Raw genomic sequence first — 12,713 nt, 5'->3', positions numbered from 1 at the left:
TATAAATTTATTAAATTTTTTATTCATTTCCTCATATTTCGAAGGATACATCGATACATTACCAGATTTTCTCTATTTTAAGTTGAACAATGTGTTCAACAAGTGGGAAATTTAAATCAATTTGACAAAGTTACAATATGGCGACTGACAATAATACTAAAACTACCTTACTAAATTACTATTCTGTGATTACACTTTGGTTTGTCATTTAAATGACATTTGATCTTTCCCAGTATTATTGTAATTTCCAAAATTCATATTTTGACAACTACAAAATTATGTTGTCATGGTAACTCGGGTGCGACTTGCGCTGATGATAGAACACCAGTGCAACGATTCCCACACAAATGTTGCATCCAGTGCAAAAACACAGCCCTAATAACCTACATGTAATAACAATACGTTTTCGCAATTATTGCTTTAATGTATTGTGCATAATAAATATATTATAGCGCACTTTCAGGAATACATTTGGTAAATATACAATAAAACAACACATATATTTTATAAAACATTGGAATAAACTACGAATGTTTCGTATGTGAATAGTACAAAATATAATTTTATCATTTCATTCAATTTGTGCATATGCTTCCTGCAAATTTGAAACAAGACCAGAATAGAACTTAATTTGTTCTTCTATTAGGGACTTCAATGTTTGCTTAAGATGAGTTTCGCGTTCCATTCTGAAATGTGACATTTCGGCCATGACAGCATATGAAACTATATCTGTGCGCCTATTTACATCGCTTATTTGTGGATTTGTCATCTTTTGTTCGGCAGCAAGACGCTCACATTCCTTTCGTTTTTGCATTGCTCCTTTGTGTGTCGTCAAGATGTCGGGGAAAGAGTTCAAAATACCCCTATTGTGAGAAATATAGACATAAGATGATATTCTTATTCAGTTATTGAAGAAATTTAATACCTATATATATGCAACCTATCAGAAAACGGGACCCAATCTAATTTAGGTTGTTCCCCAAATTGTTGGCCTATTATACAAAAGATGTCACCAACTTTTGAAATACTTTTTGCTAGTGACTTATTTCCAGATGGGGCCCGCCTTTCATCTATTGCAATTGACTTTGATAAATCTGATATACCATCGCCGATTCTTTGAAATTCCTTTTTCGATTGAGTTTGGTAGCGTTTAGCCATATCGTTGGAAATGGCTAATAAATTACGCACAGATACATCCATAGAATGGATAAATTGGGAGCAACTATCTACTTGGGAATCAACATAAGACTGCAGCAATTGTTTTTCTGGTGGTGATATGGCCCAGCAATATGTTATTCCCACATATGTGTCCCGTTCTGCTTTTCTCTTTCCCATTTTCCAGGCTTTTTCATCAGTGCATGTTAAAAAGTGGTGCCACACTTCACACTTAGAAAGTACTGGGTGGCGGCATACCCAATCCACAAACTCTTGCAACTGAACACGACGATGTTCAACGAACTGCTCCTCGTATCTTCCTGATATTTGTTTGTCAGGTAATGGTGGAATAGGAATCAAGCAAAACTTATCTACCAGTCTCTCGTGCAACCAATCGAAATGTTTATAGCGTCGAGATACCTATAAGAAAAATGAAATTAATGAAATCGTACTGTACTGTATCAATTGGATGTTGTATATAATGAAATAATTGTATCCGATGTCAGAATTGGCATAATATGTAAAAATAATTACAGTAGTTTTCGCTTATAGTCCACATTTAGGAGATTTTCACATATAATCCAAAAATCATTCTTATAGACATAAATTTTACACATATGGTGGTATAGTTTGCTGAATAATCCATTTCACTTATAAGCCGATTTTGTATATATTCCATTTTATATTGTGCTGATAAAAAGTAATCGATATAGGCTATTTACGATATAGTCAACAATAAAATAAAATGTTGGCAACATCATTAACCCTGGAAAGTGATATTTTTTTTACACTAACGTCATCCTTCGTCATTTTGACTACGGCTCATTTCAAGATGCTATAATTTGCATCGTGAGCAAAAATGAGAACGAAAATTGAGTTTATTTCCTTAATCAACTTGGTTTTAAGTAGTATAAAACAAAAATTCATAAAATAGTTGAATTGGTATAACTTAAATTTACCATTTCCCAATCGTCTAAAATGTATATTTAGAACGCGTCGTCATTTTGATGAATCGCTATACTACCCCAGTAAAAAAAGCGTCGCCAAGAAAGTAATGAAAATGTTCTTTTTGGATCCGGAAGTGGTGCAAAATTGACGCAAAAGCGATGAATTTAACATGGGAAGTCCTCCATTTCAACAACCGTTGCACTGAATTTGCATCACTTCTTTAGGTGTGATCCGAATTCAATGTTTTGGATGTAAATTAAAAAATTCTGCGATATTTTGTAAATAAATAATTTTTATACTTTTTTATTATTTTTAATGGATTCTAACGCTAGTCTGAAAAGTTTGACCTCAAATATTTTCAAAAATGCACAATTTTTTCAGATTGGATTTAGCATTTTTTCGACAAAATTTAAATAATTTGTACCATTTTATGAATTCTTAAACTGTTTTTAACCGATTTGAAACAAAAAAAAAGTTAAAATTACCCATTAAAAATATGAAAAAAGCATGTTATAAAAAATTGAATGAAAATAACTTCCTGTGTAGTTAAAATAAAGATCATCATTGGGAGTACATCTTCTGGAAGTGCTTTTAAAGTTGTGCCCTTGGAAGAACTTCAATTTTTTTTGCTGGGATATTTAATCACTTTCTATAACTATTTTTAATCCTTTTTAGTTTGATTCAAAAACTCATAGTTTCAAGAAAAGTTTTTATGAAGAATTAATTTTTTAATTGAAAATTTTAAAAATTTCAATCATTGACTTTTGGATATTTTGCAGGTTAGGTTGATATAACGGGAGATTACTTTGTGCTGAGTTTGATTAAGATCGGTTAATAAATAGGGCCACTATGGTCAAAAATGAGGTTATTAGGGGCAAATTCTTGAAAATCGGGCGATACATATTAGTAGTGTGCACGTGCACGAAATTGTCGTGATTCTCGAAAATTTTCGTGACTCACGCGTGATTCGTGAGCCACGCTCATGGCAACGGCGTGAGTGTGCGTGAGTAACAAGCCCAAATGTCCTGCGTGAGCGTTAGTCACGAAAATAGTATCTTCGTGAGTGTGCGTGAGTAAAGATTTACACTCACGAAAAAGATTCTCGCTCACCAACATAAAACACTTAAGAGTTAAATCAATTACACCTTGGATGTGAAGAGTATAATAACGCTCTCGATTTAATAATGCTCATGTTTTCAGACAAAAAATTGTTCGTGAGTCACGACATTTTCGTGCGTGAGTACAAATGTTTTTCGTGAATGTGCGTGAGTCCTACCAAACAAAATCGTGCGTGAGTAAAATTTTTCCGCCGTGAGTGTGCGTGAGCGTGAGTAAACTATTACTCACGTGCACAGCTCTAATACATATACAGTGCTGTTCAAAACATTAGCAACCACATTCCCTGTTGAAAATAAACCGCAATTATAATGAAAATAAAAATATTAAAACCAAAATTTTAATGCAATGTTGTAGCTTATTATGTCAATTTTAAAGATTTAAGGGAATAATGGAACTAACGACAAAGACTTTTTGATAATTTATAAAAATAATCAATAATAAGAGTTTTCACCTGTTCAAAACATTTGCAACTAATATTAAGTGTCACATATATTTAAAAATAATTAAAATTTTTGTAACTTTTAACGATAAATCTTAATAGTTGATACTAAAGCAATGCCTTTTGATTAATTCAGCGCAACTTTTGTCTATTGGTTAGGATTAAATGGTCAATGATATCCTATGGTTCAGCTTCAAATAGATTGCGTAAGCCTTTTGTAAAAATTTAATACCAATTTTTCGTTTTACAACTTCCCAAAGGTTATTTTATGACTTTTCTGTTAGGCGACTGAGCAGGCCAATCAAGCACCCGCAATTTTTCATCGGAAATCCATTGTTTTACCACCTTACACGTGGGGTGGTGGTCATAATCGCGCTGAATAATCCGTGCAGACGGCATTTCCCGGAATGTTTAAGACAACATCACATGGGAAAATATTTTTGTGGGCTTCCGACAGTATAATACCCTCGACTCCATAAATCGGGCCAATAAATTGTCCAAAAAACACCCCAGACCATAATATTGCCTCCACCATAATTGACGTAACTTTTTGTATTTCTTGGATTAACCCTTTGACGACGAAGAATTAACCGCTCGATAAAAGTAAGTTTTATCTTGCGGATTCATATTCAGAATATGCCTATTTAAGGTATATAAGTGTCGCCAAAACGTAAAAAAAATTCCTTCTATGTGAAATTTCATGGGACATATATGTCCCATTCGTCCTCCAAGGTAAATATTTGGCGAGAAAAAGTTTTTTTAAAATACTACACCCAGAAAAAAGTGACCCATTCTTTAAGTTAAAATGAACTCATTGTGAAGAAAGTTGAACTTCGTATAGCACCAAAGACATTTTTATTTGTTTGAACGATGTGATTTTCATAAAAAATAGGTAGAATGCATTCCATATATTAGTTAACATTTTCCTATATTTATGTACCACTATACTACAGAATGAAAAAATTTAACTGAATTGAATTCATATATGGAATGATTTTATTGAACTTTTTTCATTAATTTGGACAAATCTTACATATTTGTTGTAAACCTTTTACTTCAACCTTAGAACTGCTTATCTTCGTTTTTAAATACAATTTTATTTATTTATATAGACATTTTTTTTTTCAATAAAAGACATGTTTTATTAATATATTAAATATATTTATTAAGAATCAACAGCATCGAAATATTAGTTTATTATTCCACTATTTCCAATTTCCATGTAATGTTATTAACTGTAAAACATAATAAACCAATTTTTTCACGAATGAATGTTACCTGATGAATGAAGGGGTTGTTATTGAAAATTTAAATTAAAATTTTATTTCTGCTCTTTTTATTTATTTCATATGTTATTAAATGACAAACTGTCTTTGAATTGTAAAATATATTTTCGATTTCGATTTTAAAGTTCCGTTTTCAGTTGCCCGCTGAACTGATAGAGCATTTTCAAAGAGAAGAATAGATATGAGTTCTGCACCACGTGAAACAGCGTAACGTTCGAAAGCTTACAAATTCTAAAATTAAAACTAGACATTACTTGAGAGAAGATGAAAAAACGATGTGTATTTTTCACAAAATATAAATAGGAAAATAGAACAAATACCTTTTCTAATGTATGCCGGAAACTAATGTGTTTCACTTCCTAAAGTAATGTTTGTTGAAACTTACCATTCGTAATTTGCATTTGTTTTGATTAATTTGACTATTTTCTGAATGAATTGATGCGTTTTTATTAATACGTAATGATTTTTTGGTCAAATAAATAAATTTATTAAAAAACAAATAAGGAATGTCTAAAATCCGGCGGGGCCGACTATATTATACCCTGCACCACTTTATAGATCTAAATTTTCGATACCATATCACATCTGTCAAATGTGTTGGGTGCTATATATAAAGGTTTGTCCCAAATACATACATTTAAATATCACTCGATTTGACAGAATTTGATAGACTTTTACAAAATCTATAGACTCAAAATTTAAGTCGGCTAATGAACTAGGATGGAACACAATGTTAGTAAAAAACAAGGAAAATGTTGGTATTTTGACCATTTTTGTCGAAATCAGAAAAACATATATATGGGAGCTATATCTAAATCTGAACCCATTTCAACCAAATTTGGCACGCATAGCAACAATGCTAATTCTACACCCTGTGCAAGATTTCAACTAAATCGGAGCAAACAATAAGCCTCTGTGGTCATATGAGTGTAAATCGGGCGAAAGCTATATATGGGAGCTATATCTAAATCTGAACCGATTTCAACCAAATTTGGCACGCATAGCTACAATGCTCATTCTACTCCCTGCGCAAAATTTCAATTAAATCGGAGTAAAAGATTGGCCTCTGTGGTCATATGAGTGTAAATCGGGCGAAAGCTATATATGGGAGCTATATCTAAATCTGAACCGATTTCCACCAAATTTGACACGCATAGCAATAATGCTAATTCTACTCCCTGTGCAAAATTTCAACTACATCGGAGCAAAAAATTGGTCTCAGTGGACAAAGGAGTGTAAATCGTGCGAAAGCTATATATGGGAGCTATATCTAAATCTGAACCGATTTGGATGATATTTTGCAAGTTTTTCGAGACTCATAAAATGTTGGGATGTTCGGAATTTGAGGAAGGTCGGTTGATATACACGCCAATTATGACCAGATCGGTGAAAAATATATATGGCAGCTATATCTAAATCTGAACCGATTTTTTCCAAAATCAATAGGGATCGTCTTTGAGCCGAAACAGGACCCCATACCAAATATTAGGACAATCGGACTAAAACTGCGAGCTGTACTTTGCACACAAAAATACATCAACAGACAGACAGACGGACATCGCTAAATCGACTCAGAATTTAATTCTAAGACGATCGGTATACTAAACGATGGGTCTCAGACTTTTCCTTCTTGGCGTTACATACAAATGCACAAACTTATTATACCCTGTACCACAGTAGTGGTGAAGGGTATAATAATCAAATCGTAATTCTCACCCTTTTTTACCCTTGAGGACGAATGGGACACATAAGTCCCATCAGTGTCGCTACTGTATTGGAAAAAGTATGAAACAGAATTAATTCATTTAAACGGTTATAGTTAGGAATGAATACATATTATACTAAAAATTCAGCCACTTCAGTCAACCAATTCTTGAAATATAGAAAAAATTCCGGAATTTTAAAGTTTGTCACTTTGCCACACACAAAGTGCTCACAAATGTTCCAAATTTTTTGCAAATTGGTTGATAAATGTAGATTTTACAGCGGAAATACGAAATGGGACATATATGTCCCATTCGTCGTCAAAGGATTAAGGCTTTCCTTGCAGCCTTCGTACTAAATTTCTACCATCCGATCCATGCAAGTTAAACGTTGAGTCGTAGTAAAATATAACACATTTCCACTGCTCATCAGGTCATTTAAGGTATTTTTGTAAAAATTGAAGGCATGTTAACCTATTTTTTTATTTATTTTCTTGGAAATAAGTGGTTTTTGATATTTTTGTGTAATTGCACTCCGGCTTCTAATACTCTACATCTGATCGATATGGTTGGTATATCCATTTAATTTAATTTTTGTCAACTTTCGGTTAGGTTAAAGTGACAGCCCGATTAAGTTTCAGACACACTTAGACTATTCAGTCCATTGTGATACCACGTTTAACTAAAAGTACCTATTACATACGGGCACTTCTAGTTTTAACCACTGAACCTTCTTGATTATTTCGTTCTGTTTAACCAACCAGATTGTTCCAAGTTAACGTCCAGGTCCAGGCTGCTTAAGTTAACGTCTAGGTCCGCCAGTAATCTAAAGCTATATGCCCCTAAAATTTGCTTACGCCTTACACAAAAACAGGACACTCACACAAGAGGTGTTTAATTCATTCCTTTTCCTCATCATGACAGCTCATACATTAGTCATTATACTTCGCACCAATAGTTTTTGCAAATTCGGCAGCGTCCCGTTATAGCAGATATCAGGAGTGATATCTGACGTCTTGAGAACACTAGCATATCTAGTGCGCGGTTTAAGTTTAAATGGACCATATTTGCTTGGTGTCGTTACTAGAGGTCTGCACAACTCCATTTGTATATGCAGAGTACACGTGTACTTGCTAAATGAGTACATCTATTTGAGAGAGTCGTAAAACAATTGGTACACATTTTAATGAACACCAAAAGCCCAAGAAGTTACTCCTTGGGTCTACTCTGATGTCTTCACTACCAACAAACACATATTCCTCTTTCTCTCTTATTGAAGTGTACTCATAGTAATCACGTCGAGTATGTTGCGACAACAAAACTTCTTAAAGTACTCCATGTACCACGTGCAGTTTCAGAAATACAAGAAACCAGTTACTCTCCATAATATATGTTTTCGGATTGATATAAAGAACGGCTAACGTTAAGGTAAGTGTGTGACATACATAAATATATGAAATATGTGACATACATACATATCTATGATTAATAATTATAGAAAGTTTTGCTTCGCACATAACTGAGAAATATTTGTGGTACCACGTGAAGTGAAGAGAATCCATGTTGTACTTTTTCTCAAGTACTTAAATTTTTATTGTTCCTTTTTTTCGGAACACATATTGTTTCGGATAAGTACTTGGTGGTATTTGACAAGCAAGTGTTCTCTTCACTTCACTACTTGCGCTCTGAGAGAAAGACAGTGTATTTACTATATTCGACAGCGAATTGCATACATGTAGTGAAAAGTTATTCGATGCAGACCTCTAGTCGTTACAACCCTTGCAATTCTCCCATCGAACATTGGCCATCATAACAGCCTTCTCACGTAGTTAGAGCTTGCAGGTAGACTGAGGCATACCAACAGATTTTAGTTCCCCTGGAATATGAAAGGTAGTCCTAGCCTTGCTAACTCATCTGCTTCACAGTTCCCCGGTTTGTTTCTATGGCCAGGTACCCATATTAGGTAAATATTGTACTGCTCAGCCATCTCGTTGAGAGATTTGCGGCATTCGATGACCATTTTTGAGTTAAGGAACACAGAGTCCAAGGAGTTTATTGCAGGTTGACTGTCTGAGTATATATCAGGGATGGAAAATGCAGTACTATAGTACTTTTTTCAATACTTTTTTGTCAGTACCGTAGTACCCCCGCGAATGATTTAGTACCTTTTGTGTACATTTTTGAGCCGATATCAGATTTATGGTACAATAGTTTTGACAAAATATTTTAATATTTTACAAAAATTTGTTTCTTCAGAAAGTTTTCTCAAAATTTTATTTCAACAGAAAATTTTGTCAAAAATGTTTTCTTTCGGAAAATTTTGTCAAAATTTTATTTTATTTTTTGTTTTCTATAAAAAAATTTGCTAAAATTTTATTTCTTTAGAAAATTTTGTCAAAATTTTATTTCTGTAGAAAATTTTGTCAATATTTTATATCTATAAACAATTTTGTCAAAATTTTACTAAACAAGAAAAAGTATTTAAAATAGAGGAGTTGACAAACAAAATTTTATTTTCTTTAAAATTCAGTCTAAAGGAGATCTTGACAATAATCTTCCAATGGAATTTTTGTTGAAATTTAGTGAAAAGTACTTTTTCGCTCAAAAAAATACCTTTTATGTACTTTCTTAAAAATTGTATTTTCCATCCCTGGTATATATTATTGCCAATATTTATTGGAACATTACTTCTCAGCCAATTCACCACCTCTCTTATTGCTAATATGTCAGCCTGAAAATCACTACAGTGATTAGGTAATCTTTTCCAGATCTTTAGAATATACTCCGAAAGTCACTTGTCCATCCAATTTGGAGCCATCAGTGTAGAAATCTATATATCTTTTATTCCTCGTGGTCTGTGTACACCACGCCTCACTGTTGGGAATTAGAGTTTCAAACTTTTTGTCGAAAAGTGGTTTCGCCAGAGTATAATCCACTACGTTAGGCACATCTGGCATTATTTTGAAGACCGAACTATGACCGTACTTTTTTTCCGACCACAGCGATAGCTCGGGCAACCGCACAGCCGTTGTTGCAGCTGACTGTTTGGCCAAAATGTCTAAAGACAATTGTTGTGCTCCTATTATCGTTAATAAAAACTCAATTTGTGGATTAAACAAAATAGGTACAATCTTTTATTTCACAAGAAAGTAAAAACTAAAAAAACTCGCGCTTTGGCGGGAAGAAACTTATAATAAAAAGAGATAGACAAAAAACAAAAATTGTGTATGTGCACCCTTGTCATATACGGCGATGCCAGATCAGTATGAAGTAGTGTTGCCCTTAAAATCTCCCTGCTTAAGTTCTGTGTGGTGTCCTGGATATGGGTTCCACAGGCTGTCTCCTAGAGGTGATTCGTTTAGGAGCGAAATGAGGTGATGATGCAGGTGTTTCAAATTCCTCATTGGAGGGCGTTGTAATTTGGAATTCATCGAGTAGGAAATCTAATGGAATTCTTGCCTCAGATCTTGGTTTGTCCTGGTGAGTTTCTCTAGATCGCAGCTGATCCGCATGACCTCGCACAAGAATGTTTCTGTCCTCAACTGAATTAGGGTGTTGTACGTTACATTTCCAATATTTTCGATAATTTCCCCTGGCACCCAGTAAAATTTATTTCCTTTAAAATGTTTGGCGAATACCAGTTCTCCATGTTTGAAACATCTATACGTGTGCCATGTTTACGGTTATATTGTGCCTCCATTCGTTGTTGTTGTTGTTGTAACAGTTTTTAATGTAGTTTCATCCATTTTGTTCTATGCTTGTGTATTTCAGCTGGTAGCAAGATCAAGGAACTCTGCGACAAGGATGGGGTGTGTCCAGAGTGATCTGGTAGTGAGACGGGTAGGCTTAGCTGGGCAAGCAAAAAGGTGACGAGTGTCATGTGGCCCTTGATTACATATGGGACACACGTCAGCTACGCTGCTATCAATCACTGATAAGTATGAATTGAGGCGGCTGCACTTGCCTGATCTTAGTTGGGCCAAAACTACCCTTGTCTGCCGTGGGAGGTCTCTCTCCTCCGGTGCAATGGGCGGCGGTCGGACTCCGAGAACAGGATTAACCTTGTAGCTTCTCACCGCTTCAGCAGCAGTATCCTCATGAATCCTGTTCAGAACTGTCTGGTATGCTGCCTGATCTAGAGGCTCTCTTTTGTAACGCTGGATCTCTGGCTCTAGAAGGTGAAGGTCAACCCTTACATTCCTGGGTGGAGGTTGTCTATCCACAAGATGGTGATTCGGATGACAACTTCGATGGCAACCCAAGAGGTAAAGGGTGATACGGTCAAAATTTGGTCAAGGGAAAACGCGTGTAAATCGGTGAAATCGTTTATTTAAAAAATCAAATTAAATTTCTTTTTCAAGTTCAATTAGTATAAAATTCAGGAAAAATATTCAGTTAGGCTTTCGCTTTTCCAATTCCGAATTGCCGGGCCTCACGCTTGACACCTGCCATCAGATTTTGTACAGCCACCTTGTCCACCTTCTTCGCCGCAGAAAGCCAGTTGCCTTGAACTGGTGCTCGTCTTTAGCAGTTTTTTTGGTCTTCTTTAGGTTCCGCTTGACAATAGCCCAGTATTTCTCAATTGGGCGGAGCTCTGGCGTGTTGGGAGGGTTCTTGTCCTTGGGAACCACCTGCACGTTGTTGGCGGCGTACCACTCCATGGCCTTTTTACCGTAATGGCAAGATGCCAAATCCGGCCAAAACTGTACGGAATAACCGTGTTTCTTCAGGAAAGGCAGCAGACGTTTATTCAAACACTCTTTCATGTAAATTTCTTGGTTGACAGTCCCGGAAGCTATGAAAATGCTGCTTTTCAAGCCACTGGTACAGATGACTTGCCAAACCAGATATTTCTTTGCGAACTTTGACAGTTTTATGTGTTTGAAAATATCTGCTACGTTTCCCCTTCCTTTTGCCGTATAAAACTCCTGTCCCGGAAGCTGCTTGTAGTCGGCTTTGACGTAGGTTTCGTCGTCCATTACCACGCAGTCAAACTTCGTCAGCATCGTCGTGTACAGCCTCCGGGATCGCGCTTTGGCCGTCGTATTTTGTTTATCATCGCGATTTGGAGTCACTACCTTCTTGTAAGTCGATAGTCCTGCTCGTTTTTTGGCTCGATGCACGGTTGTAGACGATACACCCAGCTTATTTGCGGCATCTCGGAGAGAGAGGTTAGTGTTTCGCTTGAAACTACCGGCAACTCTCTTTGTCGTCTCAGCGGCTTCCGGTTTTCGATCTCCCCCCGATCCAGACTTCCTGGCTGTCGACAAACGTTCCCCAAACACTTTAATTACATTTGTAACGGTTGATTTGGCAACTTCTAGCGATTTTGCCAGCTTTGCGTGCTAGTAGCTCGGATTTTCGCGATGCGCGAGCAAAATTTTGATACGCTGCTCTTCTTGCTTGGACGGCATTTTGACAACTGAAGAGTGAATTCCAAAATCAAAATAGGAGCAACATTCTACACACACACACCTTCAAAATGAGGGGTGTTCAGGTTTTTTAAATGCAAAATTGAAAGAAATACGTCAAGTTTATATTGACCAAATTTTGACCGTATCACCCTTTACTGCTTTGACAACATGTAGTTGTGTCGACGCACAGGGATGATCTTGGTCTCCTCATAAACGTGATCCAGGGGTGTACTGCGGAGACATCCTGTTGATGTTTTAAGGACCGCGGAGCTTATCACAAATTGCAGTGGCATGGGCGGACGACTTATAAAGGCTGTCGAATGTGACCCCGAGAATCTTGGGGTAATTTGTTGTCGGAATTGTTTCGCCATCGACTCTAACATTCAACTGTCTGCGTACTCCCGCCGTCCATGTAGTGAAAAGTGTGGCTGAGGATTTGGTGGGAGATATCCTCAAATTTCTTGCAGTGAAATAACTGGTAAGATCAGCGAGGTAGACATTTAATCGATCGCAAATGTCATCAACAATGGGTCCGGATGCCATGATTGTGCAATCGTCCGCATAAGACACAATCTCGACGCCGTCAGGAGGGGGTGGAATCGAGGACAGGTAGAGGTTAAACAGTGCCGGAGATATCACCCCGCCCTGG

The 12,713-nt window shown here is 36.1% G+C and overlaps 1 protein-coding gene across 1 annotated transcript in view; it reads right to left on the bottom strand.

The window, feature by feature from the left end:
- Window positions 1–412: 412 nt before the first annotated feature.
- SH3PX1 (sorting nexin 33-like protein SH3PX1) overlaps window positions 413–12,713 on the bottom strand; it is a 51,196-nt gene continuing 38,895 nt past the window's right edge. The window contains exons 2-3 of the mRNA XM_075303798.1: window positions 926–1,575; window positions 413–863 (exon numbers count right to left, since the gene is read on the bottom strand). Of these exons, the coding sequence (XP_075159913.1) occupies window positions 572–863; window positions 926–1,575 (942 nt within the window). The 3' untranslated portion in view covers window positions 413–571. The remainder of the gene's footprint in view (window positions 864–925; window positions 1,576–12,713) is intronic.

Source organism: Haematobia irritans, chromosome 4 (assembly GCF_050003625.1).
Source record: "Haematobia irritans isolate KBUSLIRL chromosome 4, ASM5000362v1, whole genome shotgun sequence".
NCBI lineage: Eukaryota > Metazoa > Arthropoda > Insecta > Diptera > Muscidae > Haematobia > Haematobia irritans.
This window is presented reverse-complemented; position numbering and strand designations above follow the sequence as displayed.